This window comes from Camarhynchus parvulus, chromosome 14 (genome assembly GCF_901933205.1).
Source record: "Camarhynchus parvulus chromosome 14, STF_HiC, whole genome shotgun sequence".
NCBI lineage: Eukaryota > Metazoa > Chordata > Aves > Passeriformes > Thraupidae > Camarhynchus > Camarhynchus parvulus.
The window spans coordinates 8,934,806-8,948,204 of NC_044584.1; the positions used below are offsets into that span (position 1 = coordinate 8,934,806).

A 13,399-nucleotide genomic window follows, 5' to 3' on the forward strand; every position below is an offset into this window, starting at 1 on the left:
TTTTGCACCAATTTTAAAGTATCTTTAACATGCAAATAGAATTTTGTCCATGTTATGAAGAGAAGATGACATAATCTTTCATCTTCCCTCATCCCTCCATCTCCCCCTGTACCTTGATGGAAAGATACATCAGCAGAAAGCCATTTCCCAGAGATAAAGGGGGAATGGGAGCTGTTTCTCAAAATGGCCAAGTTAAATGTCAGGATGGATGTTAGTGTGCTGGGTCTATAATTAAAATATAGGGCCTGTTTCTCTTTGCTTTGGGCTACCTTTCAGTTGAATGTTTATTTTTGGGTTATTTGTTTGGGGTTTTTTTACTTGCACAAAGAGACAGGTTTGCTGGCCCACTGGGTCTCAGTGCCTCTCTGTATGGTGGCCTTCTGATTGTTATAGGAAATAATTACAAAGCTCTAAATCCATGTGGCAGTTATAGCTTACTGTGTGACATCTTGCTTGGTTTATCTGCTTTCTTATCTATGCAATATTGCTCAAATTAGGAAAATTTAAAAAAAACAACTAACCACAAAACAACAAACTTTGAGGGCAGCTGGTTATGGGACTGAAACATTTGTTTCCTGCTAACACTTCTTCATCAGAATATTGATAGAGTTGCTTCCAATTATTTTATTAAATTAACCATACATTTATTTATTTAAAAAAGGGGGTAAATTTAATGGTGACACCCATGTAGTGTTTATAGAGAATAGTAGGCCTTCTGTAAACAGACATGTCTAAGAAGGTACAGAATTGTGTCTGAAATATGGATATGCATAGATTAGGCTGAATAATTTTACATTCCTTTGAAAATTATTTTTGTAATGGTACGAATAGATTTCCCAGGAAAGAGTATTCACAGCTGGGAAAACAGTTGCTACTTTGAAGATGGTTTTCCCAGGCGAAAGGCTCATGTCCCCAACTGTGTTTGGTATAAACAATATGTGGTGTATTTCTTACTTGTGTTTAGAGGAATTGTGCATTCTTCATTACATATTAGCCAACAAGAGTTTCATGCTAATTCTGGGTATTTGCCTTAATCTGTATCCATTCAAAGTTAATTCCCTACTTTTATTAATAAAGCCAGGGTATTAAATTGATGGGGAGTTTGGTGGTGAAACAGAACTGTCCCTTCTTTGCTGTTAAGAGGGGAAATTCTTCCTTCTCTGCTTGGAGCACGTACTTGCTGTTTCCTCTCAGCCCTCATTCTTTGCTTGCTGGTGAGACTTTCCTTGATGGCTCTTGTTGGATTTTCAGTATAAATCCTTGCTTTCCTGCCTTAACTGCAAATATTTTAACAAAATTTAAATTCAGGACAGGATCCCACTTGTGGGTTGAATTTGTTGAGTGTTCAGTTGTTGAAGGAGCAAAGGCAGGATCTGCTTGACTGTGTCAGCCAGCTCCAGTCCAGTGAGAACACTGTTTTCTGCCCTTCTTCAATGATAATTTCATTCTGGTTCTGTATTGATGACTTCTAGCTCCTCATAGAGAGAGGCATCATCAATGAAAATTGCTGGAAAAGGCCCAAATTGTTGAATATAGAAAACTTGGCACAAATCCTCAAAATACATGTAACTTTAGTTAAAAAGAAGTCCTGTTAACATGTTTCAATTTGCAAAATGCATTCACTTGGCAAGAAATTAACTTGTAAGCTTGACAGGATGTTTGCTGCATTCTGATACAGGATAAAGAACAGAGAAATGGGCATTCAAAGGCAATTATTCTTGACAGGGCTTGAAACTTGGAATTGTATAGCATAATGTATTAATGCAGGCCTGATTCTTGTGGGTTTGTTACTTCTTTATTGCTCTTACTACTGTTTTGTTAATGTTAATTGGTTCAAAAAACCTAAAATGGCACGGATTTGGATATTTAAATTATGCTTATTCTAACAAGCAGTCCTGTCCTTGATTAAACGCTGCTGCTTGTTTAAAGAATGTGGGAATCTGGTATAATGAATTTTACAAAATAAGACTTTTTGTGTGTAGATGAAATAGATTCAAAAATTAAAAAAACTCCAATGTTTTCGTGCAGATAAAAGGGGGATGATGGCTGCTTCTGTAGTATGAATGAGAAATGAGAAGTTTTCTCATTCAAAATGCTTTCTGTGTTTAGATGCAGTATTGTGAACCACATGGAAGATCAGTGTATATTTATGTATGTTAATAAATTACAGCATAGATAAAATGGCTCTTGGGTATTAGATCAAAGCCACACAGATTAATAAATACTTGGAAAATGCTTGTCTGTTACATCCAGCAAGTAATTAGAACAGAAAATTAATCTTTTGACTTTTAGAACCTGCCTGAAATATCGAGGGTACAAGCATGAAGGTATTTGACAGGGAAACCAGACTCTGTCTTTGAATGCATTTACCTATTTCTAATTGAATCCCACAGGAGTTCTGTAGGACATCAAACAGAAGATCATCAACCAGTGTTTTATTAAATTTCTCAGCATTATCTTAATAATTTGCATCTGTAAAACAGGCTATTGCAAATAGCATATACATAAGGGCAGACAGCTCTTCCTGCCATCTCAGAGTTTGAAAGATGTCAAAGCTGTTCAGAGAATGTACTGAGGGCTTAGAGCTGCTTTGCTTAAAAAGGAGCAGAGTGGTTATGTAAAGAGAAAAGAAAATCTAAAGTATCTGTGGAAAATACATGCTTTTAGGTACTGTCATTCCATCCTACCTTTACACTGTGGACTGAATCCTAAAGGAGAGTTACTAATCCTTACCCACTTGTAAAATAACGAATTGGTTACAGAACTGTTGTACTGAACTGTAATACAGAGGTCACTGAAATTAGTCATGGGCTTTTTGTGAACTTAGGAGCTCTCATGCACCTCACTGGCTGATTATTTTTTCAAATTACCTTTGGAATAGAAAGTTTTTCCTATTTTATTATGAAAATCCCATGTTCTGTGTCTTTCAAGCTTTTACTTCAAAGACATCTCTTAATAAATTTTTGAAGTAGAGGTTTCTTAAATTGTAAAATTTACCATCCTTTGCTTAAACTATGGTTGTCTTCTTTACATTTGTCTAGATTAAGTCAGGATCTAGTTTGAGTTTAGAATAGGAACAGCCAACTGTCCTGATCTGATAGGCTTCGGAATAAAATCTCTGGCCAAGATCCAGAAAGTCTCACACAGTGAGAGTCAAGAAGAGCACAGATCAGCAGGGTCAGGGGCAGTTTTCCATGGGTCCCCATGCACTCCTTGTTTTGGGCTGGGGATGCTCAATGGATGTTTGGGTTCTGTGTCAGTTCCAGCAGCACCTCTGCCAGCAAGGCTGAATTTCTGATCCCACAACACCCCGACAGTGTCACCCATCAGCAGGCAGCTTTAATTAGCATAAGAAAATAGCATGTCATGTTTCTCACTCTACTAGAGAATGAGCTTGTAATATCAGAAGTAATTATTCTGACTTTGGAAGCCAAGCAAGTTTATAAATTAAGTTCCCCCACACATCACTGTCTGTGTCTTCTTCCCACCTTGATACTCAGTTGTCAGGTGGATATTTGGAATACTATCAGTTGTTTCAGTGAGCTGTTTCCTTGGTTTGCTTCTCAATTTGCTGTGTGCACTTCACTCTGGAGCACAAGAGTTAAAAGGTTTCTGTAGTCAGGTACAGGCTATTTCTCTTTTGTAGTTCTGAATGGAGAGAGAATAAAAGGAAGAAAATCTTATTTGCCATGATATTACTGTTTCTATTGAGGGAATGCCTGGGAAAGGAAATATTTCTGCTGCTGAGGCAGAAAACAAATCTATCTCCAGCACTATTAGGCAATTCTGCCACTGAGCTCTTTCTGTAAAAATCGCCTTAACTCCAATTCTAAGGATAATTTAACAATATCCTAATAATTTTCCTGTTTCTCTACTATGTCTTTTTTTCTCCCCATGGTTTTTTTAAAGTCCTTCCAGAAAACACACTGAATGCAATTTGAAAAGGTCTTAAAACTCTTCAGTGATTTTGCTTGCAGGTCAAGTGAACTGGGACTTGTAAGCAAAGCTGCTGCTTTGGAAAGGCTCACCCTGCTGCATTAAATATTTATTTGGAGAACATAGGGTTTTACTTTTTGGTAGTGATCAGCTCAGTAGTTTAATTTAGAACTTTGAAATATCTTGTATATACCTGTAGCAGACTGTTTGAACAATGTGAGAAAACAGGTTGGAAACTTGAAAATGGTTTTTATCATGGGGATTGAACAGTTTCAAAAGCCACCCTAAACATGCAGGTGACTGTGTGAGACTCAGACAATCATCATTATGTTTTGTAGTGGCATTTAATGGACTTCTGTAAAAGAAATGAAGTTGCATGTAAGAAAGGGACTTGAAAGTAGAGCTGATCCTGCCCAATCTGCAGAGGTCATTGCTCCTGTGTTGGCACCTTGGATGGCTCAATATGCAGCTGTTTATTCTTAGCTCCTGCCTGTGTCATGCTGCTGCTGTGTGATGGAAGTCCAAAAGGAAGCCCAAACCCAAGGGTTAAAAGTTTATTGTAATAAAAGTCACTGTGGAATAAATAGTTTGGACAATATTGTTGAAGAAAGGACACCTAAATTATAAATATGACTGGAGGGTGTTCAGATTTTCATATCTGGTGTCTCTGAAACACAGCACAGGGCATGTACCACAACTTCCCTGACAGCAGAGCTTAAGGGTATAGGGGAAAGGTGCTCTGTGTGCATGTCTTAAAAATGACTTGTTCCCCATCACATGTTGTTCCTGTTTTACCACAAAAAGAAACAAATAAACAATTAATTTGACTCCATGCTCTTCTGTGATGAAACCTTTAAATGTTTGTCTGATGGTCTGAATGGGTAAGGTAAGGCTTAGGGTCAAAGGGAAGGATAGATGCTGTCCCTTAAATTCAAATCAAGCTCTTATCTTTGTTGTTTTCAATCAAAATCAAATTAATTCATTGCTTCACCTTCATAAGTAGCTATTAAAATTCAAACCTGTTTCTTCATACACTCACTTGTTTTTAGTTATGCAGAAACAAGTTCCAATGGAATTAATGATAATCAGGGTTGAACTTGACATGCTTTTACTTACGGTAAACCACTCTTTAACACGTTTTTTATGTGACAATCCTAACCATTTAAAATTATCCAGACAACCTTTTCCCTTTTACAGTCTTAATAAACAGCTGAGAGAATACAGCAAAATCCTTACACGGGAAAAAATTCAGTTATACTCTAACACAACTTGATGGCTGGAAAAAAGATTAGAGCCTGCACTGTACAGGCAGTGAATTTTGTTTGAAACACAGATACTTAGTCTGAAATTTTACAGGCATTTTCTTGTAAAACTTTGTGCTCAATTTTTTTTCAAGTTTTTGAAGGGAGAGGTGACTTTTCTTGCATCTTGCCCATCTTATGTCAAAGCCTTGCACAGAATCTAGGATCGCCTGACTCATTGATTCAAATTCTCTGTCACATGCCCTCCCATGCTGTAATGCTCTTCATAAATGAATCGAGCTTTATCTTTAGACTGACAGACTTTGCATTTTTGAGAGGTGGATGTTGTGTCTGCACAGTTGGTATTTAGTGTATCTCCCAAAACTGTCAAAAGAATGCAAAGTTACAGCATCTCCTTAACATGTTAAAGAGGTCTCACATAATTCTTTTTCTCATATCTTTTTACACAGCTAAGGGAAGCTTTCAGTTGCATTGGGTCCAGATTGGTGCTTGTTTGTGCTGTTTGCATTTATTTTGTTTCTAGATCTTAAGTTATACCCTCTGCATTCAAGGCAGACTTGTGCTAAAAGTATTGTTTTCAAAAGCAGTTAATGGTTTCAGGGATTTTTTTGATTATTCCCTTTCTCCTCTTTTCTGTGAGCTTTTCCTAATACTAGACTTCTCATGTCTGGAAACTTTATATAGAGTATTATAGCAAAAACTGTAAGCAACTGTGATAAACAGGTTTTTAAATCTCATAGTTGTCATCAGTCCAGTGTTTTTGAAAGGCATATGGAATCTTTTCCTTCAACTCAGCAATGAAACAATTTGTGAGAGACCAGAGGTAAAAAGTGAAGGAGTTGTATAAAAATTCTTGCTCCTATTCCCTTTTTCCTCTACCCTCTAGAAAAGGTTTTATTTACTGGTGATTATGTTCTTTGAAATTAAAAAAAGTGGCACATCAAGCTGAGATCCTTTTGGTGCGTGGATAAGCCATAGGAGGGAGTTATTGCAAGATGCTGGTTTGCAGAAAACATGTTGTGTACATAAACACATGGAAGTTGTATGACATTTCTGTAAATATTACTTTGTACAGAGTTACTGTTTAAAAAAAAAGCTTTGGGAATAAGTGTGCAGTTTTTTCAGCTGGGAGAGTGCTTTGCATTTAAAGTAAGAAGTATGTTTAAATTTAGTGATTTCAGGCACAGTTCATAAGCCCGTTTCAAAATATCAGCAGTAGAGAACCCATCAGGTACTTTAGGTTTGTAATTTGGTTTTAAACATGCAATAGGTTGTTTCAGGTTGAGTAAATATTGTTTTCTTTATGCTATGGTAATCTGGTCTTTCCTAGATTTCACTGTATATTACTGAATAAGATCACTTGGAAACAAACTACTTTGGAGGATGCATGAGCAGGCATTTGCTATTGCTGTTTGTTTATTATTATAAGCTTCTGCACAAAGACTCTCTTGATTTGTGTTCTGCAGGGGTAGCAGAAAGGCTTCTACCATAGACTTGTATTGGAAGGAGGGGAAAGGATCTTATTCCTAAAAAACCAAAATAAGCAACAACTATGATTGGGAAAGTGTATTCCTGCAACCCCAAATAAGTTCTTTATTCATGGCAAGTGTCAGGATTGCACAAACCTAATAAATCTGTAAGTTCAAGATGTGTCTGTCTTCTCAGAATTGCATTGCCAAAACAATTATCCCTTCCTTCAGCTGGGTGTTGTCTGAAATAGCCATCTTTAATGGTGTGATTAATTCTATTGGCAGTCCATAGGACCTGAGTAATTGTGGCTAAAAGTACTGAGGAAGAAGGGCTGTGTGTGATGCAGCACAGTGGTGGGAGATAACTCACTGTATGTTAGCAACTTGTTCTATGCTTGCATCTTTCTTGAGAGGAGGGAGATCTGCTTGGTGTTGTGCAGAGAGGATGGAACTAAACTCATTTTTTGTTAGACTGCGATTAGCAATCACTAATCTGCAGTTGCCTCAGACTCCACAGTGCTGTTCCTGTTGGAGCTGCAGGAATATCCAGCTATCTATTTCAAATTCAGCCATCATCGTCTTGTGGCCTTTCTGTTTATAGGTCAAGTCTTCTGTGGCCAAAACTTCCACTAAGAAGCTCAAGATATCTCATGAGAAATATGAGTGGAATCATCATATTCACTGTTTTCTTTATTGCTTTAGTAGCTTTAGTCATTGTTTTAAAGGTCTACATTTAAAAATCCTTTAGAATCTGTTACTGTGCTAATTAATTAATATATGACATTTGAAAATAGGACAGAACATCTTATTCTGCTGAGTTCTGGTGCTTCAGTCAATAAGCACAGAAGTGAAATGAGTTTGTTCACTTGAGAGATGCAGCAAGTGATATTTTAATGATCTTGCACACTAATCTCTAGGAACTTTATAGCTTCCTCTGAAGAAGTCCAGGAGTAACCTGTGCTAAACATCAATCAGATTTACAACCCAATTATTTGCTAGAAGAAAAGAAACACTATTGTTTTCCAGTAAGTGGTGCTATCATTTGTTTGCTTAGTATAATTAATCTTCAAATGATCAAAGCATCTAAAATGCATCTTACAATCTCGAAAGACTGGGAGTTTCTGGAGGTGGGATGGCTGTGCATGAACTTCAGATCCGATGATCACTAATCACACTCTCCATTATATGTGGTCTTCCTTCCTAAAAATGGAGGTTTCTGTCACTCTCACAAGCAATATCTACACAATATCTACAATATCTTTTGCAGAAAGTGACACTTCCTTAAAAATCACAGCATTTTGTTCTGGAATGTGAAGAGATTTTGTGCAATGTGCACTCAAATCTGAAGGCAGGTGTGAATAATGTTGGTGCCCTGGCATTTTTGACAAAAAGGCCAATTATGTTTGTTCTGAGAGAGATCATCAGGGTCAATCCTTAGAAGACAGAGTGAAGCACTACATTTTGCTTCTGTGAAGTTCTTTGAGATGAGCACTATAGTTACAGATTATTTTGGTTTTGATCAAGTACTGATGTAAACAGTAGATTACATTTAGGAGACAAAAACTCATCACTGTGCTTGATTATATTAGGATCAAAAACTTAATCATGGAAGACATGCTAGAATACAGTGACGATAGTACCATGTAGTTCTTGTAGGCAAAATCATTCATCTTAACATGTTTGGGTGAAAAAAAAATCAATGTTTTCTGCATCTCCACATCAATATGTTGTAATGATTTTTCCTCACTGTTACAGCAGCTTCATTATTTCAGTGGAAGTACCTTATATACACCAGCAAAGTATCATCTCTGATAATCAGATTACATCTAGAGTCTTCCTAAGTTGATAAAATTTTCTCTTATATTGTCATTCATATATGTATAATACAAAATAAAGCTTCTTCAGTGCTCAGCTTTTAATAATCCTGTTCATAATTAAATATAACTCTGACTAAAACATATTCTTCTACATTAAAGTCTTGTCATAAAAACATTTTGAATATAAACCTTCAATACTCAATAGAGCGGTACAATATATATATACACACACACAAATGCACTTTTTTTCTGTTAGTAGCAAGCATTTTGTTCACTATTTGCACAACTTCACAGTCATGTGTTCTTTACAATGGCACTAAATCAGACTTCTGATTGCTCATTACTGTCAGGAATGACAGACGTTAGGGCAGCCTGACAGAAGCGATGCAGTGTTGACATTTTTGTTTTCTGTTCAATGTACAGTCGCAGTTTGTCTCTGAAGGTTTCCCCCAGAAAGCTGTAAATTAAGGGGTTCAAGCAGCTATTAGAAAAAGCTGCTAGGTTCACAATATGTCCTGTTAAAGGATAATCATGCCTGAAGGATGGGCTGTTTGAGGAGACGGGCTCGCTTTTCCTCTGGAGAAGTTGGACGCTAATGAAGACGTTTTCAGGGAGCCAGCAGATAAAGAAAACCAGGACAACAACAAAAATCATGCGCAGAGCCTTCTGTCGCCGCAGCCGGAGACTCCTGTGCTTGTGTGCTTTTATAAGGACTCGAACAATTAATGAGTAACAAAGACCGATGATCACAAAGGGGATAATAAACCCCAGGGTTATCTCTAGCCACTGGATTTCTTTTACATCTGCAAAACAGAAATAGACCTCTCCGGTGTGTTGTAAGTGCACGGCTGTAAATGGGACTAGAGCTGCCGAAATGGATGCCATCCATATGAGCCCACAGCTCAGTCTAGCGTGCTGCATAGTGCGAAATAAGTTGGACCTCATTACTTTGGCCAGGGCTAAGTATCTGTCAAAACTCATCCATGTCAGAAAGAAAATGCTGCTATACATGTTGATCTGAAGGAACAAAGACATAAAGGTACAGATGATGGTGATATCGTAATATTTCTCGTCAAGATTAAACACCTCAATGAGAGAATCGGCCACTAGAATGAGATCAGCCACTGCCAGGTTTATGAAGTAAAGGTCTGGGATTGTCATTTTTTCCCGAAAGCTAATGTTGACAACCAGTATCAGAATGTTTCCCACAAAACCAATAGGAAAAAGGAATATTGTGTAAAGACATGATAAGAAAAGGCCAATAACGTATTGTTGGTGTTCGGATTTATCAGCTAATCTAGAGGATATGCTTTCGTTACACAAATGGGATCCATTCAGGTTGAAAGTTGTGCTGTTACATATAACAGGTGATACTGAGGCAGAATAAGTTTCCATGGTTAAAATATCTGCAGAAAAGATATTAGTACTCACAGTTTGATGGCAATACCAAAAAAATCAGATTTTTGGTTGGTTTCAACTGAATTCTTAGCAAGCATTTTTGGTTGGAATTGAAAAAGATACAGACTTTTGTATAGGAAATTAAAATGCTTTAAAAGTCAGATTAATCAGGCTTAAAACTGACTGAAATATAATACTACAAATAGTGAATGTCTTAATTTGTTTTACAGGATACTATATACATTTTAAATGAGAGAATTTGCAGTTCCTGTATGCCTTAAGATCATGTAGGAATCTTTTTACCATGGTGATACTTGGGTCTCTTTAATAAAAGCTTTTCAGCAGCAGTGTTCCTTCATGCAAGTTGGAAGGCAGTGGAATTCTAGCTCCATTTGTTTTCTTTTAATAATCAATGAACATCCTTGGACCTGCAATTTGCAAATGGAAAACAATTAATCTCATATTCCAGCACTGTTCCATGTGCCATTAGATTCTGCTAACTTAAATCACAGCCGAGGTTGTGGAAAACATCATGTTCTAATATAAATGCAAAGGTTCACTTAAAAGAATTTAAATTTGTTCTAGATCAAAATACCATCATGAGGGCAAGTCTGTTAAAATTGTGTGTGCCTGTCAGGGGTTCAGTATTAAAAAATGAAGAAATACAGAGAAATCAAATGAGTGACTTTAACCTAATATAGGAAAACTGTATTTTTAAATATATATACATAGATATTTATTTTGTCAGCTTGTAAGGGTAAGGCTTGTAAGGCTTGCTGAGAAGGCAACAGAGATGAAAAGCAGTTGGTTCCTGCTGCTTTCAATGGGAGGGAAAGGCAAATTTTAGAAATGAAGGTAATACAAGCAGCATATTGATTTACACCAACATTATTATACTCAGTTTGTTTTCTGTTGTGATTTATTAAGTTTCACTGACTTCCGTGTAGTAATGGAAAATAACCAGTTATCAGATTTGTTTACTTCTAAATGTTGAATGTTATGCACTTGAAGCATTGCTAGAAGTTTATTTAAAAAAAGGAGTCAAGCAAAAAACACCCCAAACAAATAAAACAGCAAGGAAATTACAAACCAGGTTATTTTGTGTTAGGTTTTAAATATTTTAAATTGCTTAATCTGCATCTTACTGTCAAACCATTGATTTTTATTTACATGAAAATATATATTTTTTTAATTGCCAGTAAAATTCATGCATATTTCCACATTTTAATGACTTAAATCCTGCCAGTGTGCAATCTGGGGGAGGAAAGAGCAGATCACTGGTGGAGTAGGAGGGTTAGACTAGTTTTAGTCAGAAATACAGCTCTGAGTTTGCTTCAATGTATTCAAGTAATCAGAAATAGCTACAGATACTTAAAGGTTCCAGAGCTTCGATTTTTTAATGAAACAGGTACAAGCTCCCAGTACCTGTTGCTGTGTTTTGAACCATTTTAATAGTGTAAATGTTCATGCTAAAATATCCATATGAAATTACGCTCGTTAGAAGGTTCAGTGTTTGTTTCAAGCAGCTATGAAGTCAGACATAAACTGTTGTCTTTATGTAACAGCATTTTATTTGTGAACAAGGCAATAAAACAGATTTAAATACAATAAATGATAAGTTAACAGCCTGAGCGATTGATTTTAAAAGGTCCATAGGTGGTCAGATTTTAATTACATCTGAAAGGCTGCCAAAAGCTAAGCAATTAAAAGCATTACAGGTAACTGTGTACTGTGAAACACTTTATTTTACCTTAATTCCATTTCTCCCGAGCTGGTTTTCTGCAGACAGCAGCAGGCTGCTCCTTGCTGGGTGCACACGTAATGGATGTGCCAACTTCCACTGTCCTCTCGGTGAAAACTTGCTTTTAGGTGTGCAGAGCTGCAGTGGGTGCCACCTGTTGATGATTCAGCAGTAAAAACAAAAATCATACAAAAGTCTTATTCTGCTTTAAAACTTATTAAAGAAAGGAGAGTTTACAAGAGCAAAATGCAGATCTTGCTGCATGTCCTTGGCAATAAAACAAGCTTTATAGATTCCCAGGGTTGTTCTAATTTGTGTGCAGTTGAAGTGCTGCTGAACAGCCTTATAAGGCTAGAATTAACCCTGTTTCTGCTGGCTTCTTTTCTACTAGAACTACACAAACATCTTTCTCTTGTATTTGTCAGTTTTATTTTGCCTAATGTTCATTGCACCCTCCTTTCTGCCTCTGGTGTTTTTTTAAGTTTTATAGTCCGTTCAAATCTAGAGCTCAGCTGAACAATAATTAAGATATTTATTTACAGATTGCAATTAAGCATATTTTACATAGATATAAAGCAATTATTTCTGGTATTTGTACTGGTTTTTAAAAGCCTCTGGACAATCTAAAGGGAAATATTGGATTGAAGGCATCAGGCATCTGAGAAGGGTCATTTGCTAAACAGAGAAGATAAATTTCAGTTTTCCTACCTTCAAGTCGATCCCATTTTGCCTGTTTGTATTTAAATTTTCAGGTATATGTTGTCATTCTCTTACTTCTTAGAATTGCTCAGCTCAAAATCACATGGAGGAAATAAGCTTACCCTACAGAGAATGAGGAGCCTCAATTTTGCATTAAACACCAGTGTTGCAGGTGGAGTTTTGCATTTCACCCGCAGGGGTTAAAAAAACCCACTTGACGTTTCAAGTAACACCACCTACTGGTGGCCAGAATTCTTAGAATGGGAAGAAAGTCAAAGCTTCCTCATAAAAGAGCAATATTTTATTTGTGGCAGTTGCTTTCTGTGGTTATGTTGATCTGACACCTGAACGTTCAGTGTCCTGAGTGGCTTTGCTGCAGCATTCTGCTGCTGCTGGAATGAGATGAATGGGATCTCAGCATTTAGGACTTCAGGAAGACAGTGTGACAGTTTCAGAAGTGTGGAGTAAGCAATTAACGTGTCATTATAATGGATGCATGACACCGATTACAGTGGTCAAATATCTTTAGGTTACAAAGGACCTCTCTGTAGGAAAGTGAAGCAGAGGTTCTTTAAGTGAGTGGCTTTGGAAGCAGAAGCCCTCTGCCTTCATTGGGGCAAATACATTATTTGCTGTTTTTTCTGCAACACACTGTGCCTAGGAATAGAGGATTTTGGCAGTGCTATTAAAACAGTTTTTAAAGATGTTCTTGCATGATGGCTCTTGGTAAATACTTTTGGAATCAGTTATTATTTAGATCAAAAGAATGTTTGCGCAGATTGGTGCTGGTAAAGTTTTTTTGAATAGAACATTTCCACTGTGTGTGGAACGGAGAGTTTTTATACAGGGTGATGAGGACAGAGCCTAAAGTGTTTTGCTTTGAGATGTGTACAAATATGATTGCATTGTAGGACTGGAATATTGTAAATGTTGGAAAAATCTTGTGATACCAGCTTTGAAGGCCTTATTTTTTTGCTGTCATAGAAGAACAGGATTAAAAAGAGTCTTTATTGTTGATTGTTGATCATGTGGTTTTGCTGTACTTAGTTCTGTCCTTCAGAGCTTCCACTGATCTTG

At 36.8% G+C, this 13,399-nt stretch overlaps 1 protein-coding gene across 1 annotated transcript; it reads right to left on the reverse strand.

Moving 5' to 3' along the window:
- Window positions 1–8,805: 8,805 nt before the first annotated feature.
- On the reverse strand, window positions 8,806–9,999 carry GPER1 (G protein-coupled estrogen receptor 1). Its single transcript, XM_030958235.1, has one exon. It carries the CDS (start codon window positions 9,877–9,879, stop codon window positions 8,806–8,808), a length of 1,074 nt encoding a protein of 357 aa, XP_030814095.1. The 5' UTR covers window positions 9,880–9,999.
- Window positions 10,000–13,399: the final 3,400 nt, after the last annotated feature.